Source organism: Ziziphus jujuba, chromosome 9 (genome assembly GCF_031755915.1).
Source record: "Ziziphus jujuba cultivar Dongzao chromosome 9, ASM3175591v1".
NCBI classification, from domain to species: domain Eukaryota; kingdom Viridiplantae; phylum Streptophyta; class Magnoliopsida; order Rosales; family Rhamnaceae; genus Ziziphus; species Ziziphus jujuba.
Genome location: NC_083387.1, coordinates 27534924 through 27551415, shown reverse-complemented (window position 1 = coordinate 27551415; position 16492 = coordinate 27534924). Strand labels below are relative to the sequence as shown.

Genomic DNA, 16492 nt, shown 5'->3' with positions numbered 1-16492 from the left:
AGTAAAAATATCAAGTGCGTACTCAGTCAGCAATTAATATTTCAATGGGAAAAGAAACATGTTGACCATTCACAAAAACAGTAAATATATATATATATATCTTTATATATATTTTTTTCATTAATTGATATTACACCTGATTTTCAAAACCCTATAAAATAAAAATATTGTTTTTTGGGGGGTAACATAGTCAAACTACCTAATTTGAATCTTTATCAAATATTTATGTACAGATAACAATTTAACCACTTACAATAAATGATAATGAATTTGTATCTTCTTATCTTCTCTATAGTATCAGGATATTCATGAACCATACTAATTAACTAACACCAAGAAAATGGAGGAGAAGAAAGCTGTTTGCTTTTCTGATCTGTAAATTGGGGCTCCTCTTTGATGTTGAAAGGCATGAAATTAAGAATATATGTATATCTCTCAAAGTAAAATTAACTGCTGCTGTGATAACTTGAAAAAAAATGAAAGTGACAGGAAAAGGGGAGTCAGAGCCAGAGAGAGTGAGAAAGACATGTGGTAAAGGAATGGATGTGGGAAAGTAATTAATTACATCCAAATTGGGGGACAAAATTAATGATAAAGGTTTTTTTGGATATATAGTAGGTAAATATGGTTTTTGGCTTGTTATGGAACACTTGTGGGAATGGATTAGTTGATTTTTAAAACTTATAAGGCTTTTTGCTTCTTCTCCAACATGGAGCCTCTTCATAACATAAATTTCTTTCCTAAGTTGGTAGAAAATCTGGCAAATTATGAATTTGGAAGAAAAGGAAAATAAATAAATTAATGAAACTGAAGATTGAGTACATTTGATATTATCAGAAACATTTATTTTAGTTTAAATTATTTTCTTCTTAATCGAAATCCGTGCAGTACTTAATTTCAAAACATACTGGAAAAACAAAACTTTACTTTCTGTTTCTCTGCTTCCTCTGTTTCCTCTGCTTCCACTTCTCTGTTTGCTTATTTATATTAATTTCTACATAAACTAGTAATTTGATACAAAAATGGCTTCAGAACAATTTTTATATTTAATTTTTAAAGTAATTTTTAGTTACTATGTCGTCATGCTTTAGTAGTTTTGATCATTTGTTCCATTACCATATATTGACCCCCACCAGGTCTCTTATCAAATTGTAATAATTTTTTTTTGGGTCATCAATTTTAATTACCTTAATTACCAAATCAATTTATCATCCATTCAAGGACAATGCGTTTTCATTCTCTCTCTCACTAACACAATGAGAGGGAATAACCCTACATCAATTCATTAAACACAACAGTATAACTGTTTATTACACAAAACATGAATTGGAAAGCAAACCACATTGAAAAAAAATACAAACTATGTATAGAAAGCGAATCACATTTAAAAAAGCATACAGACCATGACAAAACAAAAACATTAACACAAGCATAAAACTTAAACAAAGATAAGTAGCAGCTAACACAATCAAGATTCAGCAGGTGAAGGACCCAATTATTTTCATCCTTGCAGCCTTGCTTCAAGTTCTAAATCCCCTTCTCCTTCTAGGTCTCCTTTTCATTTGCCTCTTCAAAAACCACAACTGCTTCTTCACAAAAACGAAATTCCCACCAACAATTCCAACTACTAGCCCACCCACATATCCTGGCAAAATTGTTATCCAATCAAATTGAAATGGAAACTCTGAATCTCCCTTCCCTTCAGAAGCTGGTGGTGGTAATTTTGGGGACTCAGAATTCCAACACTTTGTTGCCAACGGATAACCACATAACCCCAAGTTCCCATCATATGAACTTGTTTCAAATGTAGCAAACTGGTTTCCTTGTGGTATAGGTCCTGTAAGATTGTTACGAGATACATTGAAGATGGAAAGAAAAGTGAGCTGCTTCAGTTGAAGAGGGATCTCTCCATGGAGCCCATTTTGAGAAAGATCAAACGACTCAAACACCGTTATGTTCCCCAAGGTTGAAGGTCTGCTGCCACTAAGAATGTTGTTGGAGAGGTTAAGAACTCGAATCCCTTGTAAGCCCCCAATGGAATCTGGAATCTCTCCTTCAAGCATGTTGCTTGAGAAATCAATCACTACAAAAACATCTTGGATCTTTTGAAAAACCCTATCCACACCTTTGATTGTTATTTTGATTGAGATTGGATAATATTGGGTCCATGAAGCATCGGAGTCAGCAGAGGTCCTAGCAGTGATATTTGAGTTTGCTTTCATATAAGATGAATTTGTAGCATCAAAAGCTTTCATGGAGTTCCATTTTTGGAAGTATTCAGATGGCAACTTACCTGTAAAATCATTATAGGATAAATCGATAACTCGAATTTTAGGGAAGAACACAGAATTGGAAATAGGTTTCTCTATGTTTCCTTGGAGCTGATTATATCTTAGCATGAGTATTCTTAGATCAGGAAGTGTCCCTAACCAGGAAGGGAACTCATCTCCTAATTGATTGTTCCCAAGATTCAAAGTTTGTAGCATCAAACAGCTACGCAATGATCGTGGTAAGTGCCCTTCGAACTTGTTATAGCTTAGATCAATCATCCTCAGCTGGCTTCCATCTGTGCAGATTTCAGGAATGCTACCACCAAAAGAGTTATTTACCAGATTTAGAACTAAAAGTGAATCGCTGAGATTTACCAAGCAATCTGGAAGCATGCCACTCAATTTGTTATCCCCAAAATCAATATATTTAATGGAACGTAAATTGCAGAATGCTGGTGAAACTTGTCCACTCAGTTTGTTGCGTCTAACCCTATAGTTCACAGTGGATGGTGGTGGAATCGGGAGTGGTCCTTCCAGCATGTTATCGAAAATATCAAATATCTGAAGACGAACCCATGGAAGAACAGCCAATGGAGGTTGGTCAAAGCCTGTCAAAAAATTTCCAGAAAGTTGCAAAACTGCCATGGTTTTTAAGCTTATGTTCAATACCCACTTGGGAACTTTACCATGTATTTGGTTTCCATCAAGTGTCAAAAACATTAGATTGTTTTGGTACCTTAAGAAACCAGGGAAGTTACGTAAATTGCACGAACCCAATCCTAAAATATAGAACTGAGGCATAGTACTAGTACCATTTGTACTACTGTTGGTATCAGTAGTCAGCACTGACAATTTGTTAGCTGATAATTGGAGTCGATTGAGATTCTTCATTCCAAGAAACATGTCAAAATCCACAGTTCCACTTAAATGATTTGACACAAGATTAAGATATTCAAGATTCTTGAGTCTAGAAAATGATTTTGGCAGGATACCTTGCAAGTTATTTTTTTCAAGACTCAAGGAAGTTAATTGGGTCAGGTTTCCAAGCCATGGTGGAATTTGACCACTTAAATTATTTAAACTAATATCTAAAGAGTTGAGTTGGGTGAGTTTTTGAAGAGAAGATGGGATTTGACCATTCAAATAATAATTTTTTGAAATGTATAAATGAGTGGCACTAGTTGGCTTACAAACTATTGGAGGAAAAAAATCAGAAAAACTACAACCTGCAAGGCCCAGATATAGTAATCTTGAAAGATTTCCAAATGCATATGGTATTTGACCGTTCAACTTATTTTGTGAAAGGGACAAATAAGTAAGCATAGTTAGCTTACCAATTGATGAAGGAATCGAACCAGAGAACCCACTCCACTCAAGGTCGAGATATGTTAATTTTGAAAGATCTGCCAGAGCAGATGGGATTTGAGATTGATTAAAATCATTATCATAAAGGTCAAGGACTTGGAGTTGAGAAAGTTGGAAAAGAGAGCTGGTGGAGTTGATAGAACCATGAAGACAACTACTGTTGAGATGAAGTGCAATGACATGCCCGGTTTCCTCATCGTACTTGACACCGTCCCAGAAGCAAGAATCATGGTTCTTTTCTTGTGCCCAGGATGCTGTCTTTGGATGAGCAGCAGATTCATAAGAAGCAAATTTGTCAATAACAAAGCTGTCTTTGAACTGCAATAAGGCAATGCTCTCGTCATTATGGCAAAGTGGCTGAGCGCAAGAGAAAAAGAAAGTAATCAATATTAGTGCAAGATGAAGCAATGGGAGTTTTAAAAAAGACTGCGTGAAGATGAAGAACAACGACTCAGTTAGTTCCATGCCACTTTTGTAAAATGAAGGGAGGGTGGGGGAGTGAGGTGTTGAAGACCATCTTTTTATAGGGCGAATCAAGGAACAAAAGTCTTGAGTATAATATTGGGCTAAAATGGTGTTGTCAATCGATTAATTAGTTGATAATAGAAATTAAGGTATGTTACGTGGTCCACGATAGACTAGTCAGAGTATAACCACAAAGACAGAGAAGGGTGGGGGAGAATTGTTGGAGGGTCATCTTTTTATGTGGAGAGTTGAACGAAAAGTCTTGAGAGCATACTGGGGGAGACATTTTGGAGGGTCATCTTTTTATGTGGAGAGTTGAACGAAAAGTCTTGAGAGCATACTGGGGGAGACATTTTGGAGGGTCATCTTTTTATGTAGAGAGTTGAACAAAAAGTCTTGAAAGCATGTTAGTCATGTTAAATGGGTTGAGAGTTGACCAAAAAGTCTCGAAAGCATATTAGTCCTGTTAAATGGGTAAGCTAGCAAATTATAACATTAATATGGCACAAGTACACAATATGATAAACTATAGTTTTGACAAAAGACAACCGAATATGTTATTCTAAAATCATCAAAAATGATAATTTAGTGGAAAAAAACTGACCAACCATCAAATCTGTAGGTTTAAAAGTTGTGATTCAAATCTTGATAAACCTTATTATTGGCTCGCAAACCACTGTACCACATTGCATAGGACCTTTGCTATGATGTTTATGATACTAGGAGGAAACAATTTTTTCTTTTTTCTTTTTTCAACCAAAATTTTAAAAAAAAAAATATTTGTTGTTCTAAAAATAATGTATGAAATGGTTTCAGCCGTCTTGGTAAGGCAGGACATGACCTCGAAATAGGCTAAATACAGTATATACGAAACAAAGAAATAAAAATGGTAATAAATTTGTTCCAAGTCAACATCTTTGTTCTTGGACTTTACTAAAATTTTAGTCGATGCCGGAATTGTGAACAGACAAGTCGAAGTCCAGTCAAGTCAAGGCTGAATGTATTCACCCAAAAAAGAAAAAAAAAAAAAGGAAAAAAAAAAAGTCTACGGCCGTGTGTATTGTTCCCACCGCAGATTGCACTCAACTTTATCATCGGGTTTTTCAAAATTCTAAAATCATATTTGACCTTAAACGAGGTAGGTTAATATTGGAAAAATAAAATAAATACCCTAAAATGAAAAACAAAAAAAAAAAAAAAAGGAAAAAAAAAATCTCAATTGCCCTAAATTAAATTTATTTATAAGACCTTAAAATTGAATTTACCACATATATTCTAAAATTACAGATATGCAACCCAAGCACAAGATTATTTAGAAATCACAACATATGGTTTTTGATAAATAAGCAACAAAGTATAATATTATTTGTAGCCTATTGCAAATGACAAAGCCTTCTTTGGGCTTCTTCAACCCTCTGATTTTCTTGGAGCATCCATTCTAGCTCTTCTTTTTCTCTTTGAGCTTGTTCCTGTCAACCAAAAAATCAAAGCTGTCAACGGTTCTCATGACAGCACAATAAAATGTTTCTTTAGTTTTTAATTTTTTATTTTCTATAACTTGAGTTGATTCAAACGCTTTATTTGGGAGATGAAAAACAAGAACAAGATCAATAAGATTTTGAAGACAAATGGTTTGGATTTTTAAAAAATACGGTGGGATTATATATGAAATTACTTGTTTTCCCACTCCATCTCCAACCTCATTTTAAGCCAAGTTGAAAACAGAGGTGGGAAAAACAGGAAACAATTAAGCAACACAGATAGAGACGCAAAGTCAATCCCATCATATGATAGTTGGTTTGTGATTATCAAAAAAAGTTTTGAATTTGACTTGAATCATCGTTCTATTACTCTGCTTCCATTTCTTCTATGTTTTCTTAACTTCTCCGTTTTCTTATTTATGTTGAATTCTATAAAAACTACGAAAGGGATGTTACAATAGGGCTTCAAAGCATTACATATTCAAATTTTTTTCTTAAAAAGTTTTTGGTTACTTTCTCCTTGTGCTATAGTTTTTTGATGAACAAGTTTTTGCTTACTTTCTCCTTGTGCTATAGATTTTTCATGAACAAGTTTTTAGTTACTTTCTCCTTGTGCTATAGTTTTTTTATGAACATACCTTATTTGTTACGTTACCATAAAATTGTAACTCATTAGGTTCCTTACCAAACTCTAATAATTTTTTTTTTTTTTGGGGTAATCAATTGGCAATTACCTTCTTTACCAAACCAATTAAATGCCTGCTTTCAGTGACAGTGATAGGATATTTAATGGGTAAATTTTATCAGACCCTTTCAGTTTTGTTGTAATTACATTTATGATTTTAACTGTAAAAATAAACTTAAAAAAACTAGTTTTGAATATGAATTTTCATTAAAACGGATCTACCTGTAATTAAAACAAAATTGAAAGGGTCCAAATGAAATTTTCTTGATATTTAATTCATGCACTCTCACTAACATAAAGAAAGGGAAGAATCCTGCATTAGACTTGACATTATAACTTACTCTACTCTTTGTTGCACTGAACATGTATTGCAAGGCAAACGATTAAAAAAACATAAAAACAGTAACATAACAAAAAAAAACCAAAACATAAACATTAATAAAACTAATAAAGGAGAAATAGCTGCTAATACAATCAAGATTCAGCAGGTGAAGAAACCCAATTTATTTCATACTTGTAGCCTAGCTTCCGCATCATGATGAGATCATTTCTCCAAAACTTCGACCTAAATCCCTTCCTCCTTCTAACTCGCCTTTTTCATTCCCCACAGCTGCAAAATCTCCATAAACCAAAACTGCTTCTTCACAAGAACAATTCTCCCAGTAGCAATACCAATTACCAGCCCACTAACTCATCCAGGTAAAAATGTTATCCAATCAAGTTCAAAATGAAACCCTGAATCTTCAGAAGCTGGTGGTGGTGATTTTGGGGGGTCTCGGAGATCCCACATTTTGTTGCTAATGGATAACCACATAACCCCATGTTCCCATCATATGAACTTGTTTCAAACGTAGCAAACTGGTTCCCCTGTCCTATGGTTCCTGTAACTCTGTTATGAGATACATTGAAGAAGGCTAGAAATGTGAGCTACTTCAGTTTAGGGATCTCTCAATGAAGCCTGTTATGAGAAAGATCAAGCAATTCAAGCACTGTTATGTCCTCCTAGGCTGATTGTATCCTGCCACTAAGAATGTTGTTGGAGGTTGAGGACTTGAATTCCTTGTAAACTCCCAATACTTCCTAGGATCTTCCCTACTTGTTGCTTGAGAAATCAATCACTTTTAAGTCATCTAGAATGCCAAAAAACCTTTCCACCACTTAGACTGTTATTATGATTGAGAATTCAAAAGACTGGATCCACCAAATATTCCCCAAGATTGATGATATACTACCACCAAGAATGCTGTTGGAAAAGTTAAGAACGTTGTAAACCACCAATGCATTCTGGAATCTCTCCTTGAAACCTATTGCTTGAGAAATCAATCACTACAAAAACATCTTGGATCTTTTCAAACATTATATTCACACCTTCGTTGTTAGTTTGATTGAGAATTCATACACTTGGGTCCATGAAGCAGTCGGGTTCCCTTGCTCATAGGATTGAAACTTGAGTTTACATTCATATAAAATGAACTGGTAGCATCCAAAGCTTTCATAGAGTTCCATTTTTGGATATGTTTAGATGGCAAAGTCCATGTAAAACCATTGTAGGATTGATCAATAACTCAAATACTGGGAAAAAAAAAATTGGAATTGGAAATAGGTTTTCCAATGATTCCAAGGAGGTGGTTAGACATAAGTATGGTATTCTTAGATCAGGAAATGTCCCTAACCAGGAAGGGAACTCATCTCCTAGCTGAATGTTAGCATAACCATATACCAAAATAATATATAAGAATGGGCATAGGTTGACACCAACTTGCAAAGAAACAGACAAAATTTAAGTTATTTATAGAATTAGTTTTGTAAGTTTATATTTAGAGATTAATTTTATAGATTTTCATACTAAGTACAAGGTATAAGTTTTTGTGAGTGACAGAGAAAACCAAATTTTGTAAAATTTTACTAAAATTTTATAGCTTCTCTCCTGTGTTGTTGAAACTTGAAAGCAGAAAACTGAGACTATGTAATCTCACAATAATATCAGCTTCTGTAGTGACAACATGACAATAATGAAAGGTGAGCTTCTCTCCTGTGTTGTTGAAACTTGAAAGCATGAAACTGAGACTATGTAATCTCACAATAATATCAGCTTCTGGAGCGACAACATGACAATAATGATGAAGAAACGATAACAGAAAGTTTAATGCCTCCAAAATGGGGTACAAATTGATGGTGGTGCTGTGCACGGAAAAATCATAGATCAATAAGAGTTTTATTGGATAGTAGGTGAATAAGGTGTTTTTTTTGGCTTGTTATTGTGGCAATGGTTTAATAGATTGTTAACGCTCTGAACTTTTTTCTTCTTTGCCAACTTGTGGCCTCTTCGTAAGATAAATTGCCTTCTTAGTTCTGCATAAGCTCTTGCAAATTATGAATTTGGAAGGCAAGGATAAGAAATAAATTAAAAAAAAAATCCTCACTTTTCTTAAAAAAATAATAAAATTAAGCATTAAATATTATCTTAACATTTTATTATAGTTTAAATTTTTAATCCTTTATGAATATAATATATATATATATATATATAACTGAAATCTAAGCATATGCGGTACTTAACATATTGGGAAAACAGAATATGTTGTTTGTCTGCTTACTCTGCTTCCCCTGCTTCCTTTTCTTCTCTGGTTTCTTACATATATTGATTTCTATGTAATGAGTCATAATGGCAGCTAACACAATAAAGATTCAGCAGGAAAGACACCCAATTATTCATATCCTTTTAGCCCAGCTTTCTCATCATGTTGTGATGATTTCTCCTTTCAACTCTCTTTCTTCTCACTCTTCATACCATTTGCCTCAGGTGAAAAATCTTCATAAACAAAAATTGCTTCTTCAAAAAACCAATATCCCCAGAAACTGAACAGTTAATACAATTTTTTTAAATACAAAAATATTAGATTTAATCAGAACATTGTAGAACAGTTTAACTTATGTTCTTTAAGAAAAAAAATTATATATATATATATATATATACTATTCTAAATTGAAATCCATGCAGTATTTATTTTAAAAACATAGTGGAAAAACTGAATTTGAGTTTACCCATTATTCCGTTGCTCTGCAATTTAGTTTACCCATTATTCAGTTACTTTGCTTTCTCTGTTTAGTCTGCTTCCAGTTCTTCTCTGTTTTCCTTTTTAGATGGATTTCTATATGAGCTACAAAAGGGATGCAAACAAATGGCTTCGAAGAAATTTGCAAATTCAAATTTTTAGAATAATTTTTAGTAACTTTCTCCTTGTGCTATACTTGGTTTGAAGTTTGAACATACCACATTTGTTACATATTACCGTATATGGGACCTAATTAGGTACTTCACCAAATTGTAATATTTTTTTTTTTCGGCTCATCAATTGGTAATTACCTTTAATACTAAACCAATTAACATCCATTCGGTTGTGCATGCATTCAACGACAAGATGTTTAATCATTCACTCTCTTACTAAAACCAAGAAAGGGAATCGTCCTACATTAAACATAACAATTTAGCTGCTATAGCAATGAACATGTATTGGACGGAAAACCAATGGAACAAGAAAAAAAAAAAAAAAAGTAGAAAACATAACATAACAGAACAAAACAAAATTACATAAACATAAACATTAGCATAATAATAAAACTAATAAAAGAAGAAATAGCTGCTAACACAAAAATCAAGATTCATCGGGAGAAGACACCCAATTATTTTCATCCATGCGGTAAGCTTCCACATCATGGTATGAAGCTTTCTCTGAACTTCAACCTCTATATCTCCTCCTCCTCCTCCTCCTTCTAACTCTCCTTTTCGTTTCCAACTGGGGGGGGGGGGCAGCGGCGGCGTCGCTCAAGAGTTCCCACATTTTGTTGCTAATGGATAATCACATAAACCCATGTTCCCATCATACGAACTTGTTTCAAATGTAGCAAATAGTTCCCCTGTGGTATAGGTCCTGTAAGATGGTTATGAGAGACATTGAGGAAGGCAAGAAATGTGAGCTGCTTCAGCTGAGGAGGGATCTCTCCATGGAAACTGTTTTGAGAAAGATCAAGTGATTCGAGTACTATTATGTTCCCCAAGGTTGAAGGTATGCTACCACTAAGGATGTTGTTGGAAAGGTTAAGACTCGAATCCCTTGTAAACCCCCAATGTTTTCTAGAATCTCTCCTTCTAACCTATTGCTTGGGAAATCAATCACTTTTAAATCATCTTGGAGCATAAAAAGCCTATCCACTCCTTTGACTTTGACTGTTATTATGACTCCGAATTCAAACAACTGGGTCCCTGAAATGGGGTTCGCCAAGCTAGTGGCATTGAAATTTGAGTTTGCATTCAGATAAGATGAACTGGTAGCAACAGAAAATTTCATGGAGTTCCATATTTCGAAGTATTTAGATGGCAACATACCTGAAAAATTATTGTAAGATAGATCAACAACTCGAATATTGGGAAACTCAAAATTGGAAATAGGTTTACCTATGACTCCATGGAGGTTGTTAGATCTTAGCATGAGTACTCTTAGATCAGAAAGTGTCCCTAACCAGAAAGGGAAAGTATCTCTTAACTGATTGTTCCCTATTGAAGACTTCAAAACAGATTACCACGTCAGTTTTACTTTGCCTTCATACTAGCTAACTGAAGCAACTATGTAGTTTTCCATGTCAGAAAAAGTTACAGCAAGTTTATTTTTGTTTGTTAAGTAGTTAGTAAAAAGTTGTTATGCTTAGTGACGTGTCAGTCAAGTGGGTACTATTGTGTTAGTTTTTAGTATATTATATGTAATAGCCCAAACCACCCGCATGCGATATTTTTCTCTTTAGACCTAGGAAATCCTCTTACAATCCAGCCCTCAAAGTTTTAAAAGGCCTCGCAAGGGAAAGGTATCCACACCCGTTTATAAGGAGTGTTTCATTCCCCTTTCCAACCGATGTGGGACTTCACAATCCTCCCCCTGGGTACTGGCTTTGATATCCAACTGTAACAACCTAGACCAACCACATGCGATATTATCCTCTTTGGACCTGGAGAATCCTCTTACAACCTAGCCCTCAAGGTTTTAAAAGGCCTCGCAAGGAAAAGGTATCCACACCCACTTAGAAGGAGTGTTTCATTCCCCTTTTCCAACCGATGTGGGACTTCACATTATATATACCAAAAAGGAAAAATAAACGTGTGGTTCTAATCAATTTTTCTTCGTAATACAGAATCTCTTTTCAATTCTCTCTCTTCTTTTTGTCTTTTTCTTCTTTTTCTCACACTTTCCTGCACTTTCTTGCTTCTATTACTTTTACACTTTCCTGCACTTTTTTGCTTCAGTTTCCTTCACATGGTATCAGAGAACGCCGTTATGGCTTCCTCAAAGCATATGCTTCTGCTTGTTTCACCTTTTTCTAGCAACATAATGAAATTAGATGAAGATAATTTCATTCTTTGGAAATCACAAATTATTCCAACTCTTAGAGGTCATGATCTTGAGAAATTCATTCTCTTGAGAGGTCCAATGCTGAAGAAAAACACAGATCTGGAAGTTGACAAATCTGTAGGTGGCAATGAAGAACTTGATTACTGGATTAAGCAAGATCAGCTCTTGCTTGGTTGGATTCTCGCTGCAATTTCTTGATAGGTTCTTCGTCACTTGGTTGGACTTCAAACCACATTTGATGTTTGGAAGACTCTGGAAGCTCGATATGCTTCTTACTCAAGATCTCAAATTCTAAGACTTCGCACTTAACTTCAATCTACAAAGAAAGAAGATATGAATATTAATGAGTTTTGGCTCAAGATGAAAAAAATTGCATATAACATTGAAGTTGCAGGTAAATTTGTTCATGAAACTGATTTTGCCTTTTATATTTTTGGAGGACTTAGTCCAGAATTTGATCCAGTTTTTGAAAATCTCAATTCGAGGTTAGATTCAATCAATCTAACAGAGGTACATTCACGATTACTAGCCTATGAGAATAAACTTGAAGAATATAATACTGCGATTACTATCAACATCGGAAGCAATCATTCTACTAATATGGCTGCTGAATCTGGTATGAACTATGTGCTTGGTCAGTCCTCTAATGCTAATTCAGAAAATCTCTCTGCTAATCCTGTTGGTCTTTCTGTGAGTTCTTTAGAGTCTCTGAATTTCAATGCTGGCTTACATAGTCAACATAATCATTCTATTGACAATTCTATTAAGCATGTCAAATTTCCATCAAACATTGGTTTTCATTTTGCTAATAATAACCAGTCTTACAGTCCTAATTCTCAACATCTTGTTCAAGACACTAGAGGTAATAGAGGTTATAATGGAGGATATCACAATAGAGGAAGAGGTCATTTTGGCAGAGGAAGAGGAAATAGACCAATCTGTCAAGTCTGTGGTTTAATGGGACATGTAGGTGCTATTTGTTACTATAGGTATTCTCAACCTTTTCAATAGCACTCTTCAGTGTTGCAAGGACCTAATCCCAGTAGTTTTCTCGCTGGCATGCAATTTGGTTTTCCTCTTAATTCTACATCAGCTATGTTATATACTCCTACTCTATTTCAGTTTCAACCTTAGCTAGGTGTTTAAGGCCAATTTGGTTATGGCTCTCAGATGTTGGCAGGTAATTTTGGTTCTTCAACTAGTACCCAGGCTGTTTCTCCAGTTCCATCAATGTACTCTAATGCCTTGGTTTCCCTTGGATATTCTAATGCCTTGGTTCCTCCTGGAAATTTTATGCCAAGTGGTTTCCACCAGCCAAGTGCTCAGCCAAATAATATGGTTGGTTAGAATGTGATTGGACCGAATGGTTTTGGTCATTTTCCCAGTTCACAGCTGGCAGTATAGATGCTAGCAAATTTGACAAGTTACATTATGCCTTCTTCTTTATCTAATGATCACAATCCTACTGCTAATGTTGTTTCTGCTGCTTTACAAAAAGACCCTTCTTGGTTCCTTGATAGTGCAGCAACTAACCATATAGTGGCCGATGGTGACAGTCTTTTAGAACAGATTGAATATCGAGGCAATAATAAGTTGGTTGTGGGATATGGTCAGAACTTGGAGATTACTCATCTTGGTAATACTTTTTTACCCTCACTGTCTATGATGATTAATTTGAACAATGTTCTAGTTGTTCCATGTATAGCAAAAAATCTATTGAGTATTTTTAAGCTTACTTGAGATAATGAGTTAACTGCTGAATTTACTGCTCAATGTTGTTTTAGAAAGGACAAAGGAGGTCAAATACAGCTTAAAGGAGTATTACAAGAAGGCTTATACAAATTACATGTTCCTGCTATTCAAAGAAGGTTATTGACAGCTAATAATGTCTTTGCTGCTTGTAATACGTGTCATAAGTGTAGAAACAATTGTTGTTGTGGTATTTCTGAAACTAGTTATAATCATTCTCCAATAACCATTGCTTCTGCCAATACACAATTCGCTGATTCAGAATCTTCAAATGTATCAGATTTGTTATGTCAGCAAATTAGTGAATCAGAGTTTTCTTTGTTTCATAGAAGATTGGGTCATCCTAATACTAAGTGATGGATGAGTTGTAATAGAAAATTCGTTAATAAAGCTACATTTTTTTGTGATGCATGTCAGCTTGGGAAGAATCATTTGATTAATTTTCCAATTTCTACTTCTAGAACTACTGTTTCTTTGGAAATTGTATATACTGATCTGTGGGGACCTGCATCAGTTATTTCTAAAGAGGGCTACAAATATTATATTCAGTTTCTTGATGACTTCTCCATATTTGTTTGGATTTACCCTCTTCGAATGAAATCTGAAGCTTTAACAGTTTTTTCTAAGTTTCAAGCAATGGTTGAAAGGCAATTTGACAGGAAAATTAAAATGGTTCAAGCTGACTAGGGAGGTGAGTTTCGACCTTTACTTCTTTATCTCTCAAACTTAGGTGTTCTCTTTAGACACCCCTGTCTTTATATTCATACTCAAAATGGTAAAGTTGAGAGGAAGCACGACATATTGTAGAGCTCGGTCTATGTCTTTTGGCACAAGCTCATATGCCTACTAGTTATTGGTGGGAAGCATTTCATAGTGCTTCCTTCTTAATAAATAGGCTTCCAACTCTAGTTCTGAACAATATCTCACCATATCAAGTTATTTTTCATAAAAAACCAGATAATAATTTCTTAAAGGTGTTTGGTTGTGCATGTTTTCCATTCCTAAGACCTGATAACAAACACAAATTGAACTTTCATACCTCAAAATGTGTTTTCTGGAGTACAGTCCTGATTCTAAAGGCTATAGATGTCTTCATTCCTCTGGAAAAGTCTATATCACAAACAGTGTAGTTTTTCATGTGTCTGAATTTCCATTTCTGTAACATCCCACATCAGTTGGAAAGGGGAATGAAGCATGGCTTATAAGCGTGTGGATACCTTTCCCTCTAAGAGGCCTTCCGCTGCATTGACAGGGAACGTAAAACCTTGAGGGGGGCTACGGCCTGGAATACCTCAAAGAGGACAATATCTTGGTTTGGCTTGGGAGGCCCGGGCCAGTGGGACTGGCAGGTGTAGGGGTGGGACCCCTAACCACTAAGAGGCCTTATCCTGTGACCCACCGTTGTACTGGGGTTGGGAAGAGCAAAATAGTGCGGACCGGGCCCAAAGCGGACAATATCTTGATGCGGGTGGTCTGGGCTATTACAGTGGTATCAGAGCCGGACCCGGATCGGTGTGCCAGCGAGGACGCTGGGCCCCAAGGAGGGTGGATTGTAACATCCCACATCGGTTGGAAAGGGGAACTAAGCATGGCTTATAAGCGTGTGGATACCTTTCCCTTCAAGAGGCCTTCCGCTGCGCTGACAGGGAACGTAAAATCTTGAGGGGGGCTATGGCCCGGAATACCCTAAAGAGGACAATATCTTGGTTGGGCTTAGGAGGCCCGGGCCAGTGGGACTGGCAGGTGTAGGGGTGGGACCCCTAACCACTAAGAGGCCTTTTCCTGTGATCCACCGTTGTACTGGGGTCAGGAAGAGCAAAACCGTGCGGGCCGGGCCCAAAGTGGACAATATCTTGATGCGGGTGGTATGGGCTGTTACAATTTCAGCATGGTTTTCCTTCATCTTCTTCTCCAAACACTAATTCAAACATTGTTGACTACTCTTCTGCAGCTTTATTCATTGTTAATAAAACCATAAATTCACACAATTCAAACATTGTTACAAGTCTTGTCACCATTGTTAATCCTACTTTACCAAATTCCATTTTGTCCAGTCCTACATCACAAGCTTCCTTGTCAAAATCAACCTCTGAAAATGTTGTACCTCCTGCTTCTACAAATCTAGACACTTTGAATGATTCTACTCCAAACTCTGGTATTGTTCCATCTCAAAACTTAATAACATCATCTCCTATTTCCTCTTCTGTTTCCTCACTATCTCATGTTGCATCTCATGATTGTGCTTCTCATTCTCCTTTAGTTGTTACCTCAAATTGTGATTTGTCAAAATCTGTTTCCACTTTGAAATATAATAAGGCACAACAAAGTTCAGTTTCTGTTCATCCTATGATTACTAGGCCCAGAAATGGAATTTTTAAACCAAATCATTCTCGAGTTTTTCTCAGTACTAACCACCCTATGCCTATAAGCTCATTAATCTCAGTTACTGAACCATAATCTATTAAAGGTGCCTTGCTTGATCCAAAATGGAGAGATGCAATGCAGCTGGAATTTTCAGCATTGATGAAGAACAACAGATGGGATTTGGTTCCTATGACTCCTGATATGAATATTATAGGTAACAAGTGGGTTTTTCAAGTTAAATATAATGCTGATGGGATAGTTGAGCGATATAAAGCCAGGCTTGTGGCAAAAGGCTTTTTGCATACACCTGGTTTAGATTTTTTTGAGACTTTTAGTCTAGTTGTTAAGCCTGCTACCATCCATTTGATACTAACTATGGCACTTTCAAAAGGATAGCCTATCAAATAGCTTGATTTTAATAATGCCTTCTTAAATGGTGACTTAGTTGAGATAGTATACATGCCTTAACCAGAAGGTTTTATCTGCTCTAAGTATCCAGAATAAGTGTGTAAGCTTAAAAAGGCTTTGTATGGTTTGAAGCAAGCTCCAAGGGCTTGGTTTGCTAAGTTGAAGAGTGTCTTGATCAAGAAAGGATTCACAAATTCTCAAGCTGATACAAGCTTATTTATGTTGTATTCAATTACTGTATGTGCTATGATACTAGTGTGTGTTAATGATATTATAGTCACTGGAAATTATATTGACTATCTT

The 16492-nt window shown here is 35.6% G+C and overlaps 1 protein-coding gene across 1 annotated transcript; it reads right to left on the bottom strand.

Moving 5' to 3' along the window:
* Positions 1–1520: 1520 nt before the first annotated feature.
* On the bottom strand, positions 1521–4100 carry LOC125424276 (receptor like protein 27-like). The gene has a single exon (XM_060811260.1). It carries the CDS (start codon positions 4098–4100, stop codon positions 1521–1523), a length of 2580 nt encoding a protein of 859 aa, XP_060667243.1.
* Positions 4101–16492: the final 12392 nt, after the last annotated feature.